The sequence below is a fragment of the Thalia democratica genome, chromosome 4 (assembly GCF_965202585.1).
Source record: "Thalia democratica chromosome 4, ktThaDemo2.hap1.1, whole genome shotgun sequence".
NCBI lineage: Eukaryota > Metazoa > Chordata > Thaliacea > Salpida > Salpidae > Thalia > Thalia democratica.
The window spans coordinates 56,042,727-56,065,185 of record NC_139168.1 but is presented as its reverse complement, the minus strand read 5'-3'; the positions used below and the strand labels follow the sequence as shown (position 1 = coordinate 56,065,185).

Genomic DNA, 22,459 nt, shown 5'->3' with positions numbered 1-22,459 from the left:
AATAGTACTTATTTTTATTATCTTTTTTAACTAGTTGTCTTGCTGACTCAATATATTCCTCACACAACAGAGGGTCAACTTTTTTCATGACCTTCACTGCAACATCAAGTACATTTTCATTCTTCATTAAAGGCACCCCACTGATTTTGACGTTCCTACTTTTTAATTTTCTTTCAATGTAGTCAAGCTGTAAGCTTGAATTACTGACCTCTTTTTCATTTCTTTCAATTGAAAATTTAATCTCTCATTATCTAACTTAACAAATTTTACCTCCTTAAAGATATTTTAATTCTCTTTTTTTATATCTTCAAACTGATTGTTTAAAAAAATATGTGACTTTTTCATGGAGTCTATTACCTCTGCCTGATTTGCCAAGTTTCCCTTAATTTCCTGCATTTCATTAAGAAGTGCATTAGTTGATTTTTTTTGGACTTCAGTCAATTTTTCTATCATCTTCTTTAATGTTGAGCAATTCACTTTCTCAGCCATTTTAGTTAATTTAATTAATTTTTTTAACTATCTCCTTATTCATACAGAAAGAACTGTTTACCAGATTTTGCAGTATGTTGTCATAATTGAAGTTTTAAACACTATGTTTAAAATGCTATTTAAAAGACGTCTAGTATTTATCTTAATATTTACAGCATAACTTATTATAGCCTCTCGAATTTGACCCTTTATAACTCAAAAATTGTTTTCAATTTTTGAAATCTGTAGCTTAGCTAAAACTATAAAATAAGACCAAATTGTGAAAAAAGTGAACACCTCCCTATGCCCTTAATTTTCGACAAACAAATTATTAAATTAGAGATTCTAAATGTTAAAAGAAAACTATTTTGTTTATTTAACCTAAGGGTATGTAAACTGTGACCTATGAAGGTTAAAAGCATGTTTTTATTATAAATGTATAGCTGCCATGAAAGATAAAACTGTGGTGGTAAAATGTAAACATACCTTCAAAAGAAATTATGTTAAATAACGTTTTTAGTAGGGGTAGGTAGTACTTGTGTTATGTTTGCTGGACACATTTAAACATATGACTCAGATGTGTTAAGTCTTCATTAAAAAGAATTTTAATAAATCTGCACCCCAATTATCACATTTTTTTAAATTTTTAATTAAAATAGTAATAAAGTATATTATACAAAAAGTTAACTATGTTTAAAAATATTCAGAATTTTTAAAATGAAAAAAATAATGAAAAATATTTAATGTTACAATTAATTAATATGGATGAAGATGCAAAACGAAAAAGGGTAAGTTCGAACTTTGTTTACTTAAAATACACATTTAAAAAATTTAGTTTATTTAAATTTGTAAGCTGAAGAGATAATTTACAGTCAAACAACTTTTTTAAACAACTTTATTCTGCTTATAAATGCAAATGTATTGAGAGTTGCCAATCAAGTTTTATATAGTACAAAAATTTTTTTAATTTTTAAGTACTTTAGGTTAAACTGATTTTAATTTAAGTATTCAAAAAAAACATGCTTACATAAGTTATTATAAAACTTAAATTTTTGACTTAAACTATGATATACAAGTTTCTTTTTCTTACTTTAATTTATTTTGTAGTGACTAATCTTAATAACTTATCTTACTTAATAATTAATGTACTTTTGCAATGACAACATATTATAGTAGTTAAGGACGAGGCTGAAGTTTCATACAAAATTTCACTTATAAAAAACACTTTCTCATTTTTTTCACTTATAGACATCGATTATTGTTGAAGCTTTTGAAATAGCCCTAATTATATTAGACCAATGAAACTTTTAAAGTTTGTTTATTATGCTTAGAACTACTGATTCTAAAAGATTCAACGGTCAACCTTGAAAACTAAAGTAGTTACAGTTTTTGAAGTGGCCACATTTACATGCTTGCAAGCCGCAGGTTTTTCTTTTGCGAGTCACATTCCATTCAGAAAACAAACATGCTCGCAGGCCGCAGTTTGCCGACCCCTGTTATAGTTGTTTTATATCTGGACAAAATAGAAATGAACAAATAAAGATTGAGTTTTAAAGTAAAGGTTAACCAGTGATAAAATTTGAAATACAATAGTTTGAACATCAAAAATAATATTTAAACCAGACTGTATATTCTACAACAAGAGTACAACATTTGAACAGTTTTTAGTAAGGAATTCTTTGTGTATTATGGTAATGGCTTATACTGAAATAGTTATACTTTTAATTATAGCAAACATAAATGTTTTTTTTGAAGTTAATTTAATACAAAATGTTCTTTAGTAACATATTTCAAAAATTATTGTTGGTTTTTTATTGTTTTTAACTAATAAACTAATCTTTAGTTGCAAAGTTGTATGTATAAAGATGTAGATGTTTTATGATTTTATTTCGAATTAAGTGTTTTTAAAACCAGTAGTTCTACGCATGATAAAAAAAGTTTTAAAATGGTTTGATTAAATTGGTCGATTTCAAAAGCTTAAACAATAATTAATGTCTATAAGTGAAAAAAATGAGAAAGTGTCCAATTTGTTTGATATGAATTTGTATGAAACTTCAGCACTTTATGTTTGTATGGAGCATTTTAGGCTAACTCAGATTAGTACTTAAGCTTTAAAAAATATAATTATACATAAAGATTAGTATTAGAGAGTTTTTAACATCTATAGCAGCAGTTAAAAAACTGGCTAGTGAGTTTGATTTAGTCCACAGAACAAAAATTTTTAGTTCCCAGTGTTTTATATCTAAAACTATAATTATAGTTTATCTAACAATAAAAAGGGCCAAAAATATTTGGTCCTATGACCTGGTGCACAAAGAACCTTTCGGTTATCAAATATCAAACAAAGTTTAGGTATAAAAGACTATAAGTAGATATAATGAAATAATAAATAGTGTTTTATTATTGCTTCTTTAATTACTAAAGTTATAATAAATGACCGAGTAAAGCAGAAGACCATTCTATACAATGAGGCCTGGTACTTATAAAAGCTCCCTGCCCCTGATCTATCAATTTATCATTTCTGTTTGTAAGTGCTAGAAAAAATTGGTGAAAAAAACTAATCCATAGCATCTACTAATTATGTTAAAAACATTTCATTTTTTGATTTTAGTAAAAGTGTTTTTCAAACAATTTTTTTTTCTTTGTAAAAAATTAATAAAATATTTTTAGTTTCTTAATAATTATGGTTTAATTTTTTAACACTTTTAGTTTAAATTACTCATATAAGTACAAAATTATTAAAAATAATATTTTTCAAATAGCTGTTGGCATATCTTACTTAAAGCTTCTTATCATAATTATTATAAAAAATACAGTACTTAAGATAAATGTGTACTTTTATTGAAGTTCAAACTTTAAAAATTAGTTTGAAGCTCAGAGACAATAACAAATTACTATTTTTTATATCAGCAGGTTGGGTTTTTTAGAAGATTTTTTAATGGAGGAAGTTGGTCATCATCTGAAAATAATTCTGCTTATTCTCTATCAACCAATACTCCTCCTACTGAACGGCGACCTTTAAGATCAGTTCCAACACTAAGCCCAAGTCAAAAAGTCAATCCTGAAGTTTTAACTAAAAGTTATGTTGAAAAGGAGCTTAAGGTTTTTGTTTTCTTGCCATTATTATTAGTTTTAATTCCCAATAATTTAAAAAAAAGTTTTAACTTAAAAATTAGATTAGTAAAAAAAATAATTTTGTAGCACTAATTCCTTAGCTTCTTATTAAAACTACCATTGTTAATGAAAATATAAAAAAAGAGTGAGAATCAAAAAACAGATTTTTGTTTTCAAAAGTGCAAGTTATGATTTTATTTTATGTAGTTTATTTACTATGAGTTCTTACTAGTGATCTACTGGATTTTTTAGATCCTGATTAGGCATGATCTGGGTTAAATTCATAAAAGCAAGTTTCTGTAGTAAAAACCCCTAAATTAATAAAAAGTTATACACTCATAAAAGTTAAAGACTAAGACTAACTTTTAAGAGTAGCAATCCTAGTCCTTATAACAAGAGCCTACTGATTTTAAGTTTATTTTAGTAATTAAGGACATAAATTAAAAGTTGTTTATGCTATATATTCAGGGTTGCCACTTTACCTGGAAACCTGGAAAAACTTTGAAAATCTGGAATTTGACAATTTAGGCAAAAAAAAAACTGGAAAAATATGGAATTTTGATCAAAAATCACTAAAAAAACCTGGAATTTTAACAATTTTCACATATTTAGTAGTAAAGTTTTGATTTGACTCAATAAATCTATCATGAAAATAAAAAAAATTTGTCATCATTAAAAATTTTTTTCTATGAAAACCATATTTAAAGTAGCTTTACAGTATCTTTTTAATGTTTTTATACTATTTAACACAGTTTCTTACCTAAAACTTAACTTTAATTTAAAAATAGAACCAAAATGTGTAATTTTAAAAACCTGGAAGAAATTTGGAAAAACTGGAAAAAATTAAAAAAAAACGAGTGGCAACCCTGTTTATTACAAAGTATATGAAAAATGTTAGATATTATATGCTGAGCATAATTTTAAATACAAATAACTTTTAGTATCTTGGAACAGTATGTGACATATCTACAGAGTTTGATCCAAACAACAGACATTTACTTCTATCATTAATAGACGAGAAAAAGGTATATTAACAGCAAGTATTTATGGAAAAGTACAGTTTTTTTAATAGTTTTATCATTTTATTTAATGCGTTGTAGAAATAAGTTATTCTTTAAATTTAAGTTTTATGTTAATTGATTTGAATAGTTGTGTAGAACTGTATAAATTAAATCGAACTTATGAAGGTATTTTTGTTTTAGAGGCTGTTTCAATTTCCTTGCAAGTTGGATTATCGTAATGATGTCTTATGCGCTTTTAGTATTCATAATTTGAAAATTTGCTGGAGAGATAATGGTATATTTTTTGTTGTGCATTTTTAACTTTAAATGTCTGTTTAATAACTTAAGTTATGGTATTTCTAAAAAGTGTATAAGAAATAACAACAGCAATTTGCAAAGTACTTTATTAGAAATAAACTGATGTCGTTTTTCTATTTTATATCAATAACCTAGTTTTACGAAAAAAAAAATCAAAGAACAGAAGATAATGAGGAATTTTTATATCTCTAAAAAAACTATGTTATTAGTTTGAAATAAAAAAACAACATTGGTTTTTAATAAGTTGAATACTTTGAAAATTTGTAGTATTATTATCCAATAAACCTGTTTTGTTTGGATCTCTATTAAAGTTTAAGCATTGTTAAATATAGTAAAACATTTAAGAAACTTTAGTTTTTGAAAATTTATAAGTTTAAAAATCAGAGTCTGTACAAACCTAATAAAATTAAACGAATTAATTAGTAATTCAAAGAAAATTATTTAGACGTTAGCAATATTTTAATAAAACCTATATGTTATCATTGAACCTTATATAACTAATAAATAGTAGTCTAAGCTAGCTACAGTATTGTTACTTCATCAAAGTAACTTAACTCGTACTTGTGGTGATTTTTAAAGAAATATGGCTATCTCACGCTATTTTTAAGTTTTAGTTAAATTTACACATGAACACAAAAAAAAGTTATCACTAAATTTTTATTAAGTTAGCTTTTTTTACATTGAATAAAATTTTAAGCTAAGTTAGTTACGTCCTAATTAGAATTAGAAATTTGTTAAAATTCAAAAACTTTTGAGAATGTGTGGAAATGGTTATTCATCGGATTAATGTTATGTCAGGAAAAAGACTATACCCTTTTCACAAAGGAAAATTATGACATCAGCAAAACTAATAATCGAGCTGCCCTTAAGTTGCACCACTGCAACAAATATTAACATTGAGAAATAGTTTTAAAGAAGCATGCTCAGTTACTATATAGACAAAAAAGCTTATTATATCTTAAGTTTATTGTCCAAAACTGTACTCAGGCATTAAAAATTCAGCCACATAAACTGAAAGACACATGAAAAGAGACAAAATAGAAAAAAAGATTCAACAAGTTTATTTTATACAGAATTATAAAACATAAATTAAAATTTATATTAAACATTCAAAAAAGAATCATATTAAAAAATAAATTTAATTAAATACTAAAGATTATGTGTAGTTAAAATAATAATTACATGCAATATCACAAACACAGTAGAGACAATATTAATGTACATCAGAAATTTAATCTTGCAATAATCAGTTAAGAATTTTATTATCTAAAGCCTCTAGCAGGAAATATTAATCTTAGAGGAAAGACGTTGTTTACAGTTTAAATCAAATTTCAAATTAACAGAGTTCGTGCGCATCAGGTTAAATCAGTTTTTTGAAAAAAAAAATGCAATATAATATTATTTTTAATTTTTTTTGCTTAAAATTTTTAAAATTTCAGTTTATGTCATTTCAAATGCTTGAAAACTTCTGAAATTTAAAAAAGAATTGAGAATAATTTTCGTTTTTCTTGAGTAAAACTTATTAAGGTGTAAGTTTACTACTAAATATAAATTTAATTATTCAAGGCAAAATCAGTCAGTATTTGTAAAAAACAAATGCTTAAAACACTTTGTTGAATATGTTATAGAATTTAAAAAAATGTTTATTGTTTTGTAATGAATAGAATATATATGTCATATTTATGAAAATTTATTAAAAAATGCAGTTTAAACATTACAGTTTAATTCAACAACTTATTTGTTTGTATGTTATAACATTTACAACAGCTATGTTTTGAGCTTAGTTAGTTAAACTGTTTTAGTTTCTAATGTAGAATCTGCATACCAAATACTTTTTAGATTAAAACTCTTAGCAGTTTATTCGTATATTTTATTGTTTGCATATTTAAAGTTATTAGAGATATTCACAAAACTAAAATTTAACTTAAGATATATTTATCTATCCATATATGTACAAAGGAAAACTATATTTTACAAGTTATTGAGCTGAAAGTAATTTTTATAATAATTTTTTTAAAATATTTTACTTTATTATAACACTTTGAAAATTTTAATATTAGCTAAATGGAGCTTATTTTAAAATTTAGTTTATGTTTAAGAAGTTCAAAATAAGTGATATAGACATGTATTTTAAATAATAGGTATATGATAACCTTCTTTTTAACAGTTAATATTTTTCAGATTTAGTTAATTTACTATATTTAGTTAAGTGATAGCATTATGTCAAAAGTTATGGGAAAAACTTATTTCAATGATAGTTGGTTGATAAATAAAGAGAATTCTGCCTAGATAACTATTCATTGAAGTAAAAATTACAATGACCAATAAAAAATATTCAAGTTGCTTGGTAAGCAATTGATAGATGTTGAAAAATAACTTTGTTACGCTTTTATTTTCTTTAAAAGTAGTGTTTGTGACTAATTTTATTTTTCTAATTTACTAATTAAAAGTCCCCAATATCCAAAATGACTTTTAAAAGGGATTTTTCTTACTTTGAAAAAATATCAGGCTAAATCGGTCGAAATCATGCTAAATTAAAAAATTGTGCACAAACCCTGAATTAAACCAAATCCTGTTGATTGATAGAGAATTAACAAAAAAAATTACTCAACAGTTTTTAATTTAGAGAGAAAAAGTTTGATAACTTCAAAGATATAGTTTGAAAACTTTAAAATTATTAAACATTAAAAAAAATGTATGAAGTATTATATACTAGCAGTAATGTCTTGGCAATCATCAGCATAACTGTGATTTCTTCACGCCTTCATCCAATTAACACCAAAATGCACATCATTACCAATATTAGTAGTCCCCGCAACAGACTACTATTCTAGTTTGGTTTACATTATATATGTATCAATTAATCTTCAAGTAAGTTGGTGGTTTTAGCCCTTTGGTAAGCCATTAATTTAAATAAAAATACAGTTATGCTTCAATAGTTCTTTAATTAATTTTGGAAACCTTGGTTGTAACAAACAGTTTTGATTCTTAATTAGTATCATACTTTATAACATCCAATGACTCGAACTTTAAGTTATGATGATATAATATCCTCTTAAATTTCGTTTCCTCTTAAAAAAATGTACTTGGAACATTTACAAATTTTATTTGTTAAAATACTGAAAGTTTTATTACAAATTAAAAAAAGAAACATTTTTGTTTCAAACAAAACAATCCCATAATTGTAAACAATCACATAATTGTATTATTGTAAATAGTAATTTTTTAAATTGTATTATAATTTTGTTATGTTTACAAATTTTTTAAATACAGTTTTTATTGTTAAAATCTAAGTCAAAAACATTTGTAGGTGAACATGTTATTCATAGGATTCCTACTCACAAAATTTCAAACTTCGGATTTGTTCAAGATGATTCATTATTTTATGTTTTTGTTCAATTTGGTAAGTGTTGTTTAAAAAAATTATTTTATCAAGTATTTCTTTTACTAGCAAAAATAAAATAATTATTCTAAATGAAAATCCGGCCGGATCTTGATCCAAATCTTTTTTTCAAATTGTGATCTGACCAAACCCAGATTTGGATATCTTTTTTCAAATTGAGATCACTAGTAAATACCCAACACCAGGGGTGCACGACTATTAAAATTCGGACAATTCGAATTCCGACAGTTCAAATTCTTAAAAAAAAATTGAACAGCCACAAATAAAAAAGTAATGTATATTTGTCAAATATAAAAAAAATACATATGTAGGTCATATTAATATCTACAAGCCATTTTTATATTTTTATAAAACATTGTATGTTTTTTGAGATATGGATTAAATTAAGTAAAAAACATAATTACGTTTAGTAGTTGTAAAATATATTGAAAAGTATGTTACGTTTTGAAAAAAAGAAAAAGTGGCTTGTAGATATCAATAAGATCTACGTATGTATTTTTTATTTTTTCAAACTTATTAAACTTATTGAGATATAGTCTTTTAAATATTTTTTTAATGAATTGCTGGAGTTTGAGTTGTCCGAATTTTAATTGTCATGTAACCCAACACCAGATGTATCAAGTGACACTGTAAGTAGCCTTCTTAAAATCTACAGCAATGTGCATAATCCATCATTCATTTCATTTAAGCACTCAGGTGTTACAAATAAAACACTACTAATGCAACCAAGAGTTGACTTGGGAGCACAGTGAGCTTACAAATCAAAAATATAAAAAATATTAAAATTTTAAAAATTTTGTGGCAGTAAAGCGAAGATTCCTAAGCTTTTAGAGCTTCAAAGTAAACTAAATAAATTCCATCTAAAACAAAAAATATGCCGTTGGCGCGAAGCGATTTGAAGGGTTTTTGCTTAGATCAAATATTCACGTTTTTCTGTTTTTCCAAAATCAAGTGTCTAATAAAAAGCTACTTTAAAATAAAAATATTTTATTGCTTCATTTATAGTTAAAAAAGTTGTATTTTAAAGCTTTATTTAATGAGTTCAATTAATAGTTTTATCAATATTTGTTCATTTTTAGTCAAAAAAAGTAGTATTTTTTCAATATTTTATATGGACATTTTAGTAAACTTTATAAGATTTAAGTACTTTCTGCATAAGTCATCTATGAAGGTTGTTAAAAAACGTGGAGTCCTTGAAAAACCTAGAACTTTATAATTTCGGGAAAAATAACCTGGAATTTCAAACAAAAATCACTAAAAACCTTCAAAAACTTGGAATTTAACTTATTTTTACATGTAAAGTAATGAAATTTCGATTAGATACAAAAAAATTATTATAAAGATTAAAAAATATTTATAAAAAAACATATTTTAAGTAGCTTAACAATATCTTTTTAATGTTCTTATACTGCTTAAGACAGTTTTTTGCCTTGAATTTGATTTAAACTAAAAATAGACCATAAAGCTTTTTTTTTTAACCTGGAAGAAATTCAGTAAGTATATAGTTTTTATTTAGTTTTAGCCAACATATTCTTTGAAACACCTTATTGAACCTATTTACAATATTTTTGATAACTAATTTTAGTATAAATAGTTGTTTTTATTCTTAAACTTTATATTTATTACCTAATAAATATCTACACAAGCTGTTACAAAACGAAACTAGTTAAACTTTGAGTTTTCAGATTGTTCATTATTTTAAACTAAATAAACTTAACAAATCACGTGCATAAGTGTGTCAAACATTTTTTTTACAAAAAGTAACATTGGCTCTTATACAGCAGCTTAAAGTACACTTTTATTAGAATTTGAAAAAAAAATATTTTTTAGCCATTGAGATATTGTAGTTTTTGTAAAAAAATTCTGATATAAATGTATATATTGCAAATTTTGTAAAGTCAGTTTTCTCAGAAATATTAAAAATCACTAATAATCTGTCTTATTCTTCATTTTTAGAGCTAGAGACCTCATACTTTCAGGAAATGTTTCTTATATTAAAAAGACTTTGAATAGCGCGATTTTAAATTTATTATAATTTAATTTTTTTTTAATAAAAAAAAAACAAAAAAAAAGTTCTTTTTTTAAATTAATTTCTCTAAAAAAAAATTCTGCATAGAATCTGTTTAAATTTTAATAATGGACTTTCTGTAAAAATTCTAGGCTAAATTATAACATAGTTGTACGAAGTTTTGAGATGTTGATTACGTACTTAAGTGTCAAGTTGTACTTAATTAAAATAACTTACTTAGTTTTCTATAGCCAACTCAAAGGTCCTTTCACAATTTACTATACTGTACTATTGAACTATTTTAAATAACAAAACTTTAAATATAGATACTTGTTTACAGCTTCCGATCTAAATGAAGATGCTAGTTGCTTGGCGGTATTTTGTACAGAAAACCAAGTTAGATATTAAAGTTTATACGTTTTTGCAATTTTATTTTTGAAAAGTTTTTAATTTTTTTAAGCACTAAACATATCAAATAAAACTAAAATTAGTTGAAATAAACTTTAAAGCTCTTAAAGATATCTTTAAAAAAAGTAATATACTTAAGAAAATTAATTATTAAATATTTAAAGATAAACTACAGAATTACTTAATAATTACTTCTGAAATTTAAACATCAAATATAGTTCTTATAACTATAGATTGAGGCAGAGATATCCTGTAGTCTGACAAATCAAATGTTTGAACTCGTGTACACTAAAACAACTATGGATTTTTTAGATAAGTCTATTCAAGATGGTGCAGACACACCTAATAATCATTCAATTAGTACTGGTAAGTTAGTTCAGTAAAGTTGAAATAATGTACTCATTTAAATAAAGATATTACATGTATTAATCAAAATTTGGTTGAAAATAATATATACAGGGTTCCCTTTCACTTTATTTTCACTGATCTCTCTAGATTTTTCTAATTTTGCAAAAAAGAACTTTATATTCACTGATAAAATTGATTAAGGCCATAGGTGGGGGGTCCAACATTTTTTTTACAAAAATTAACTTTGGCTTTTATATGAAAGCTTTAAGTACAAACTACAAGCCAGTTTTTATAGAATACAAAATATCATTTAACTTTTGAGATATTTATTTTTTGTAAAAATTTTCCAATACAAACGTATGGAACGCAAATTTTTCGGGATCAATTTTCTCGGAAATTTTAAAACTCACTAAAAATGTATCTCCTCCTTCATTTTCAAGCAATCTTCTTCAAATTTTCAGGAAACGTTCCTTATAATAAAAGGAAAGAATGTTACTTTAGAATTTTGATAGTTTAAAAAAATAAAAAAATTATCACAAAATTAAAAAAAAAGTGCTTTTAAAAAAAAAATATTTTTACAAAATCTTTTTTAATTACAAAATAACGTTTTTTTGTTATTGTATAAAGATTAGACTGTGAAAGTTTGAAGAAGATTGCATAAAAAATGTAGGAGGAGATAGATTTTAAATGAAATAGTCTTTTTTCGCTGTTTTAGTTTTCCCTTCCCATAGCCAACCTATTATGCGGCCCGACTTTGACTGGTCATATCTCAAAAAATAATTCGAATTTTTTAAAACAATAAAAAGCATCTTGAAGCTTAGAAAAAACTCTACAAAATAAGATCAATTTGTAAAAAACATAGTTTTCTTTATTTATCAATTTATTATTCACTATCACTGTTACCCCTAACCCTTAGCCTCAATCGGTAAGCAGTTATCGAATTTGACTGGGTGGTTTTTGATCAGGTAGATTTTGAACGCGGGTGGATTTTGATCGTGGTCGGAATGTTGAAAGTTTCCCGTATTTAACGCAGTTTTTTACCTTTAACTTAATTTTAAACTAAAAATAAACCCTAAAACGTGTATTTTTGAAACTTAGAAGAAATTTTAAAAACCTGGAGAAAATTTTCTAAAAACATTTGGCAACCCTGTAAACATAAAGTTGTGATCAAGAAACTTGGATCATCAGAATTCAAGCTTTCGGTAGAAAAAAGCCGAGTTTCGTTTATATTTAAACTTGACAGTCAGTAACAATTGAAGAAGCTTGTAGTCGGTTATCTACAAACGGTTTGAAATGTTTTACCATAAAGCTACCTTTTCTTGGTATGATCTGAGTTGTCAGCCTTGTCTAATTGCCAGGCAACGTTTAATACATTGTCCGCTTGGAAAGTCAGCGGATATGCTCGTCTGTAAAACGAGAAAAAAAAGAAACATTAGCTTAAGTTTATCTTAACCAAAACCTGAACTTTCATGTGCTGCGAGATAAGCTCAAGTTAAATTTAAGCTTAGACTATACAATTTGGATCACCCGAATTTATCTTAAAAAGAACATGTTTCAAGGAACATGAAAGTCCAGGCTTAGGCTGTGATAGACTTTCGTCTATGTTTTATTGGAAAATATTAAGAATAATATTTATCAAAAACTGTTTTCATTTACTAGTATGTTTGCACATTTAAATGAAATGCTTATGATAATTGTTTTCAGATGAATCTTTAGATGCTAGGAAAGTGTGTACAATTGAATCCGTATCCTTTACAAAAAAAAATCAATTTAATGCGTAAGTTTTTAGTTGTAAATTTAAAGACATAATCAAATGAAATTTATATTTTCTTAAATATTAAAGACCATTCAAAAATATTATTGTAAACTTACACTGAAAATGATTTAAGTTTCATGGCGCAATATATTAATTGATATTTATTTTCTTAAGACTGTCTGTTTACTAGTAAGATTTTTGCCCAAAGGTTATAAAACTCAAGTTTTAAGTTTTTGTCTTTCTGGTTGCAGAGAGCGCTTAATTGTCATAAGGTTTTGAAGCTTAGTGCAGGCAAAATTGAAATATTGACCGAGTCATACTAAGTTAGTCTTTTTAAATCAAATTTATCATAGAGAATAAGTTTATTTTAAATTTTTAAGTACAATGACTTAATTAATTATTATTAGGGATAATTTTAAGACAGATTATTTTGGAAGTTGTTATCGAAGTAATATAATAGTTCATTACAGTTTTTATTACTTTTGTAGTAAAACAAAAATGATCATTGTTTTTTATGTACTTAACTGAATAAACTTCTATCATTTAAAGAAATTAAAATAATGTAAAGCCAAAATTTGAGATAATATGTTTAAATAGATTATTTTAGTATTTTGAATTCCGATCACTGTTAAATATTTTTTAGATTTTACAATAAAAATATGATTATACGTAAAAACAGGAATTGTGAGCATCCGGCTAAATCAGACCACATCAGTTTTTTGAAAAAATTGCAAAATATCTTTATTTTTTCAGGTGTTTTGCTTGAAATTTTAGAATTTCAGTTTATGTCATTTGAAATACTTGAAAACTTGTCAATTAAAAATAAATCTATTAAAAAAATTACTATCTTTTTTGGTTGTTCTGGTCAATTTTAACTAAACCAACTAAAGAAGACCAATCAAATTGGCAAAAAAGCTTACCTAGATATAAATGAATAGGCAAAAACATTGCTGGTTGGATAATATTTTCTTCATAAAACTACTTCTTTAAATCCATCAATGTTGTCAATTTTAGGGAAAGAACTTTTTTTGATTTTTTTTATTAAACAAGCCAATTTCTTTCAAAAAGTGTTTGTTTTAAGTTAAATTTTTAATTATAGACATTTATTTAAACACATAATGTTTATAGACAATACATAACAGTTTAAGAATTTAAATTATGTGTAATATAATTTTTTTAAATTCATTTGTTTATAAAGATTTTTTCGAAACACTTATATAATATCATAATAAGCTTAAACTGTTTTTAGTTTAAGTAGTTATTTTAAAAGTTTTGATGTTAATGATAAGATAAGTTAGTTAGAGTTAATATTATGTGTTTAATATTTTATTTTTGTTTATTCGTTTAAAAGACTTTTGAAAAATAATTTATGTGATAATATGATAACCTTAAACTGTTTTTTGTTTTATTTAAAAATTATGATGTTTTAATGACAAGATAAAGTTTTTGAGATATGTGTTTAATTAGATTTTGTTTTTCATTTAAAGACTTATTCAGAGTTCTGTTTTAATAAAAACTTTTTGACCAGTAATGTAACTTATAATTGACGAGTTCAAGAAGTATTTGTCACAAACCCCTGTATATGCATGATATGTGGTTGATGCAACCAAGCTTAAAATTTGATAAAGATATTATTGAAGCAGAAATTACTATAACCAGTTTAAAATATTAAAGTTGCTTGGTAAGCGATTTATAGATGTTGAAAAATACTTCATTAATTTTTTATTTTCTTTAAAATTATTGTTTAAGAATATTTTTATTTTGTTAATTTACTAATTAAGACCCCCAAACACCCGATATGACTTCTAAAGGGGATTTTCCTAGCTTTGATAAAATATCAGGCTAAATCGGTCAAAATTAGGCTAAATGAAAAAAATTTCGCGCACGAACTCTAAAAAATGGTAATTTGAAATAGCAAATTTATACTAACTTTAAACCTAAAGTATTTATAAAAAGTTAAAATAAAGTCATGTTTATGACAATAAAAAAATTTTTAAGTACTAGATTACTTTGGTTATATAAAGCCTTGTGTTTTTACTTTTTATGTTAGTACACTCCTATGTTTTTTGCATTTTAGTGCCTTTATTCTAATAGAAAAATGAAAAAATTATTCAAGTTTTAATTTGATATTTTCGTCATTAAAAAAAGTATTTTTTTTTAAATATTTTACTTAAGGCATAACGTTCTATAAATATATGGTTTTATAATTCTATAGTATTTATATATATATATATTTTATAAGTCGATTTAAAAAAATAGAACATATGTTTCATTAAAACAATAAAATTGTCTTTATCCAGCTAGTACGGTTTTAAATGAATAGCACTTTGTTAAGGGCATAGGGGAGTTTACCTTGATTTTTACAAGTTGATCTTATTCTATAAAGTTTTATCTAAACTATCAGACATTTTTAACCGCTTGAATAATTCAAAGTATTTAAATTATGAGCGATCTAAGTCGGTGACCTCAAAAGGTTCCTAATGGAAGGCGCAAACTAAAAACGCGAAAATAGACCATTTCACTAAAAATCTTCTCCTTCATTTTTTAAGCAATCTTCAAATTTTCACAGAAAGTGTATTATTAAATTTTAAAAAGATTGAATGCAGGTTTTATTTTTATTTTTGAAAAATAAGATTTTTATTGAAAAAAAGCTTTTTTTTTTGTTTTTATATATAATATTCGTATTTTTTATTATTTTTAAAATTCGAACATTCAAAGTCTTTTAAACTATAAAAGGAACGTTTCCTAAAAGTTTGAGGTCTCTAGCTCAAAATATGAAGGAGAATATAGGTTTTTAGCGAATTTTTTGTTTCCGAGAAAGTTGATCCCAAAAAATTTGCGGTCCATGCGTTTGTATCGGAAACTTTTTATAAAAATAACAATATCTCAAAAGTTAAATAATATTTTTTTATTCTATAAAAACTTGCTTGTAGTTTGTACTTCAAGCTTTCATATAATATCCAATGTTATTTTAAGTAAAAAATAAATGTTGGATCCCCCTATGCCTTTAAACAATGTTAAAAAAGATATACAAAAAAAACACTATGACGTAATTATTGAATATTGTACAGTACAAATATTCGGTGTAAAAAGTGATCTTCCATCTAAACAAACAACTAAAATTCACAAAAACTACTGTTAAGTCATTATAAAAAACTTAAAAATTTTTGTATTTGAAGAGGAGCCTTTTATATGTCGACAAGACGATATGAAATCACTCCTCTTATTTAAGCAACACTCATTTTTTAAACGCATACACAAAGGCCGTTGATTATTTTAAGGCAAAGCCTACAAACAGGATTGTTACCATCTGCTATTGGCTTTGTTCTTTTTATCACATCCCAAGTTATTTCGAAATCAATGTTTTTGAGCTTAAGATTGCCGCAAACGTACTTTAAAAGCTCATTCTCATATACACCACCTTTATTTTTTTTTGTATGGCTAGCGTATCGGAATCTGAACTGAATTGAGTATAAGCCATGGTAGAACTTCTTTAACTATTCACTTGTAAATAATTGTCTCCGAACGGCAATTACCCTCTTTAAATTAATGTTTGCAGCCACCAGCGCAATTACATTGATTCTGGATTAGATTACTTTTATTTAATATATTTAGATTTTGTGACTAAATTAGTTTCTCCAAATTCGCTGTACATGAATAAGTAATTTGCATATTATGTCTGATATGCGAATTAGTTAATATGTACGGCGAATTTAAAGAGATTAATATGACATTTGAGATCGATTTTGAAATAACTTGGGAGGTGATAAAAAGAGCACATCCAATATCAGATGATAATAACCTTGTTTGTGACTTTATTAATTTCTCCAAATCATTGTTAGGAAAGTGGTATTTATTTCAAACCGTACTAGCTAAAGATTGAAACAATTTTATTGTTTTTTTAAAACGTATGTTTCTGTTTTTTTTTTTTAATCGACTTTTCTTAATAAATTTTTCAAAAGTCATTCAAGTGGGCTCTGTAGAAAGTGATTAAGTTTATATAATCACCTCATTTTCTCTATATATATTGATATATATCTTTTAACGTGATTTATACTTTCTAAATAAAGTAGAGCTAGTTTTTTATGGTATAAACAATCTAATGCTTTAATTACTGTGTTTTTGGTAATGCATTGCTAACATTTTTACTATGTCAAATTTTATAAGTCTAGTTAGTTTTGAATTTAGAATTTTTTAAAGTCCATCGCTATATTGGTATTTCAACCTAAACCCATTTAACCAAAACGTCTCAATTAAATTAGGCAAGCAACATCTAAACTAAATTAACATCTAAACTAAAATCTTAGCTGATCAGGATCTCCAGGATTTAACGCCTTTTAACGTTACATCTTATTACTTAACTAACTTTTAATAAATAGCATATTTTAAATTGAAAAAAAAATCTTTTGAAAGTAACTAGGACAACAGTAACAAAGTTATTATTATCTTATTAATAAAATTTAATATAAAACATTTAAACATAAATAGCAATATAAAAAATAAAGTTTTGTCAGGCTATGCAAAAAATTTGTAAAGGAAACTTATAATATTACGTAATAATATCTTAAAACAAAAAATATTTTTCTAAAGTATTTAATAATTTTCAAAAATTCAAAACAACTTTCAATAGAAATAAATAATATAAGGCAGAGTTTAGTCAGACTTTGCTTCTAATAGACAAATTAACAAATATGAAAAATCTATTTAATAGGTTACATTTAATAATATAAAAAGTTTAAAAAAAACTTTAAAAAGATTTAACAATTTAAAAACTCAATTTTTATTTTTTTATATAAAAAAGTTTTAATTTAAAACATCCAAAACTTTTTCAAAGCAAAACAAAAAATTTAAAATTAAAAAATTCAAATTTTTTATTTGAATAAATAAAAAAAACTAGTTTTAATAGAATATTTTTTTATTTAGTTTATAGATTTCTTTAGCTTTTTAAATTGTAGATCTGAAAAATTTGTAGAAAGAAAGTTATAAAATAGTTGATAGAACAAATTCCATACCATTTGAACCGCATTCTTTATTAATATAAACATCTTGTGTTGGTCTACTATATTTTTAACTTTCGACAATAAGCTTTTTTTTTTTTTTTTGCAACGTTCTGTACAAAATCACGGAAACTACTTTTAATTTTTGATTTATCAAAAATCTAAACGATAACCAAAATAAATTTTTAATGAACTACAATGTAATTTTTTAAAGCAACTTAAAAAAGACAAAAAAACACTCTTTAAGACAAAAAACTGCCCTGAGGTAATTAAAAACCGTATTAAGTCCTAAATCATTGTGAGGTTTTACAAATCCTCAAAAAATATTTTTTTTTCAAAACTAAGAAATTGAGTTCTTTAAAGTTAGTCATAAAATAACAAAACTTACAATTGAATCAACTAAACCTCATTCAAAATCTATAAAAAAACTGTCCTGAAAAAAAAAATTCGAACAATCTTGAGTTTTTAATATAAAAAAATATCCTGAGTTAAAAACAAAACTTTAAAATATCCTGAGTCATACTGACATCTTCTTAAACTTCAATATATTCTGAGAATCATGAGTGTGTGGCAATCTTGAGAGTGTGGCCACCCTGAGATATAATCAGTTTTATAAAAGTTTCTGATACTAAACAAGTGTATAAAAAACAAGTTTTTAAAGGTCAATTTTTTTCAGAATTTCTTAAAATGTACATAAAATTTAGTTTTTTCTTTATTTTAAAATATTTTTTATTTTTAGACAACAGTTTTTTAATATCACAAACAATTTTTAGAAAGCAAACTTTTATAAAAAACATTTTGAAAGTTTATGATCTAAATTAAGATAAATAGTTTTTTTGATAAAACTACTTAATAAAAAAAAAAAATCTGTTTCTTACAAGTTGTTTAAAATTTATTTATTAAACTATTTAAATTTTTCATAATTTAAGTATACATTTTTTAAACAGAATTCAGAAACCCTTCTTTTGTAACAGTGGATTTTAAAATCCCAGTACTTAATTAATTATGAAAAAAATATTTGTATTTAATTAGTTCAAGCTTACTAAAATTTTGGTTCTTTAGCAACCAATAAAATGTTTAAACTTTGTCTAGTTTTTTATATACATAACTACATAAAAAGAAAATAAACTGACTGATAGAAATTGAGAGTCTTTATTTTTAATAATTTATTATTAATACTATTTCTAAATAAATAAGTGAAAAAAACTAGTTGATTAATTTGCTACAAACATTGATTAACTTTTCAACTAATCTGGTTGATAGAATTACACTTTTTGATTTATAAATTTTTTAAGGAACAAGAAAATACTTTTACTAAAAGTTTTAAGTTTACTGAGATTTAAGTTAGTCTTTTTGTATAGTGAAGGTAACATTGTATTCACTATTTATTTATTAGTTATTTTATTATGTTTAAAATTAATAATATATTTTTTTTGATTGTTTATTTCATGAAATTTTAATATCATTTTTATTATTTATCATTAGTAATTTTTATGTTTATTATTAGTTCATTTTTGCTTATTAATAGTGACTAATATTTTTTTCTATTAAAATTTGTTTATTCTTGAACATTTTTATCATAGAAAATTTTTAGCTAGATGGTTTGTTTACTAAATGTAACTTTAGAAATAGAATTATAGCTTATAACTATAAAATATTAAACACCAACACAATCAATAACATGCAACTGCCGAAAAGAAGTATGCTCAATAACCAACCAATGTCTACAACCTAACCTCATTTTTAGAGCCACCGTGAAAAGTAAAGAAACAATAAAATTTCTTAGGTTCTACTATACTATTTTTCTGAGGTATTTAAAGAAAGATACCAAAATCATAAAATATCATTTACAAACGGAACGAAAGAACTATCCAACTATTAATAAAAATTAAAAGATATACATAACAGCATAAAATGGAATATTATAAACAAAGTAAAAGCAAAGTTTAACTGTAAAAAAATTCTGTAAATAATGCACGTCCGAAAAAAAGGACTTTGAAAAAGTTGACAAATCTAAAGCTCTGAATAAAAAAATATATATGCATACACTAACGAAAACTTAAAAAAAACTTCAGCCAGTCTTAAAGTTAAACATTAAACCATACAGTGGATACGAACAGTTTTTGTTAAGTATTCTTTTAAGATTTTTTATTAAATCGTAATAAATTCAACCTTCATCAATTTTTCCAGCTTAATCAAACAAATAGTCTTTAAGTTGTTTGATTTATTATAGTATCTCAAAAAAGCATCTAAACTTCGAGTCGAGTATATTATCATGCAAGTATTTTTTAGCTATCAGATCAAAAATCATTACGTCATATACTTAGTTTTTTTTATAAAAATTAAATTTGATTCAAGTTTAACAACAAACATAGTCTGACGAAGACTTAGAGCATAAAACAGAGATCAGCTAACTGTTACACGGCCCGTGAGGTGCTTTTCAACTGAGAAGAGTACTTATTTTTTTATATATTTTGGTGGTAAAGACTTAAAATTAGTCTCTTAATTTAAAAAATACTTGCTCTTTGTTGCTTACTGTATTAATGTATTTTTAAGATATCAATTTTATATTGATGATTAGAATTGTTTTAAAATAATTGCCGTCCGCGAAGATTTTTTTTCTGTCCTGCAAGCAACTTTTTATAATAAAACTGGCCGTAACTTATAAAAGGCTGCCGACCCCTAACATAAAGCCTTAATTTCAAAACATATGTATTGTATTGTTTATGCCATAAAGATTTTTTGTGAATAAAAATGTTCAAAACATCTTAGTGTAGCAATAAATGTAAAAAAATAATAAAACTTTGTTGTTTTGAAAGTTTAGCTGATAAAATATAGGCTATAAGCTTTGTAAAAGTGTTTATTTTCAGTCAACGTTTGCTTCCCGATTTTGTTAGAAGTTCTTCTGAGAGAAGTACAGGCATAAGAAATAGTCTTTCCAAATCTAATTACGCTTCTCTTTCTACTCCTACTACTCCTGCTCATGGAAAAACACACACTTTTTCTAATTTTATGTAAGACTTTTAAATTTTTATTTAGTTTGTACATTAATACTTTAATTATTATACTCAAGTTTTAATTAATTTTTACCAATAAAAATAGTTAAAATCTATTTTCAAGTAAAAACTCTGCGATTACGTACATAATGTTAATAAATATCTTTATAAAACTAATTTCTACCAAGTATTTAAATTTTTTTTAGTTGGTAAAACATAGTAATTAAATTTTTTGTGTTTTATTAGTTTTAAAAGTGTTATGAAAAGTCAACAAACCAGTTAAGATAAAAAATAGTACTAATATCTGTACAATTACATAAATAGAGACTCAACACAAGTGAATTCTAGTTCCACAAAAAAGCAGCTTCGGTTGAGCAATCTTAAAAGTGAATCAGATATAAGTACAATTTTGTCATCTCCACAAACTATTTCTGATGATGAAACAAACAAAAATCTTAACACAAGTGGTTTACGGAATATGAGTGTAAACCAGTTTCATACTATGGTTTGTTCATCCATCTTCTACTTCAGATTTCCATTGTGTTTTTTATGCTTTTTTATAAGAACTATCACCTATAAGTTATGATATAATTGTGAAATACCTGCTTTGTTATAGACTAACTCGAAAAAGCGTTCGTTACATAATTTTTAGTGAAAATACAGAGTGTTTTTGTGCTTAAAAAATGCAATTTTTAGGTTTTCAGCTAAATTTTATTCTATATTTGGCAGATGTCGCAAAAACACCTTGTGCGAAATTTTAGCTTACGCGGTAGCAAATTTTTATTTTCTGAAAACAACCTAAATGCAAACTGTTTGTGATTTTTAAAATGCGACCTTAGAGTTTTTAGCTAGAAAGGATTTTTTATGTGGAAATTACTACAAAACAACATTGTGCAGAATTTAAGACGATTAAACGAATGTTTCACTAAGGCACCTATTTAGTTTATGTAATTTTTATCACTTTTTGTTAAATTTTTTTTATATGTTTTGAAGATAATAAGTGAAGCTTTCTTTAAATCGTTTTAAATTCCGTATATAATTTTTTTGTGGTGATTTTGACATATAAAACCATTTCAAGCTAAAAAATCTAAGGTTGCATTTTTCGGGATCCATATAGTTTGCATAGGGGTTGTTTTCTGAAAATCAAAATTTTCCACCGTTAAAGATTTTTTAAATCAGCCAATATTTTGCACAAAGCGTTTTTGTGACCTTTGCCAAATAAACAAATTTAGCTGAATTCTCAAATATCACATTTTTTATAAGCACCCTACAGAATAATGTAGTTTAATAAATCATTTTTATATAATTGATTCACCTTATGATATGTTTTCAAACAATAAAGCTGTAAAACATAAAACTATAAATTACGAAGATCAGAAATTTCATTAAGTTAACAACATAACATTTTAAAAACAAGTCTAAAAATTGTTTATAAAGTAACAAGGCCATAGTAAAAAGTAACTTTGGACTTAAAATTTTTTTTTTAACACTTTTTTTTACAAAAAATAACTTTGGCTTTTATATGAAAGCTTTAAGTACAAATTACAAGCCAGTTTTTATAGAATACAAAATATCATTTAACTTTTGAGATGTTTTATTTTTTGTAAAAAGTTTCTGATACAAACGAATGGACCGCAAATTT

General features: G+C 24.7%; 1 protein-coding gene across 3 annotated transcripts in view; it reads left to right on the top strand.

The window, feature by feature from the left end:
• The first annotated feature begins 1,173 nt into the window (after nucleotides 1-1,173).
• Nucleotides 1,174-22,459, top strand: part of LOC145834474 (cerebral cavernous malformations protein 2 homolog) — a 32,020-nt gene continuing 10,734 nt past the window's right edge. For 2 of the 3 annotated variants that reach the window (XM_082941911.1, XM_082941909.1), the window contains exons 1-10: nucleotides 1,174-1,256; nucleotides 3,379-3,570; nucleotides 4,524-4,607; nucleotides 4,785-4,878; nucleotides 8,212-8,304; nucleotides 10,653-10,708; nucleotides 10,954-11,086; nucleotides 12,773-12,845; nucleotides 20,692-20,835; nucleotides 21,142-21,322. In XM_082941911.1, coding sequence (XP_082798037.1) covers nucleotides 1,212-1,256; nucleotides 3,379-3,570; nucleotides 4,524-4,607; nucleotides 4,785-4,878; nucleotides 8,212-8,304; nucleotides 10,653-10,708; nucleotides 10,954-11,086; nucleotides 12,773-12,845; nucleotides 20,692-20,835; nucleotides 21,142-21,322 — 1,095 coding nt within the window. In that variant the 5' untranslated portion in view covers nucleotides 1,174-1,211. The remainder of the gene's footprint in view (nucleotides 1,257-3,378; nucleotides 3,571-4,523; nucleotides 4,608-4,784; nucleotides 4,879-8,211; nucleotides 8,305-10,652; nucleotides 10,709-10,953; nucleotides 11,087-12,772; nucleotides 12,846-20,691; nucleotides 20,836-21,141; nucleotides 21,323-22,459) is intronic. The other variant, XM_082941910.1, reaches the window with a different exon arrangement.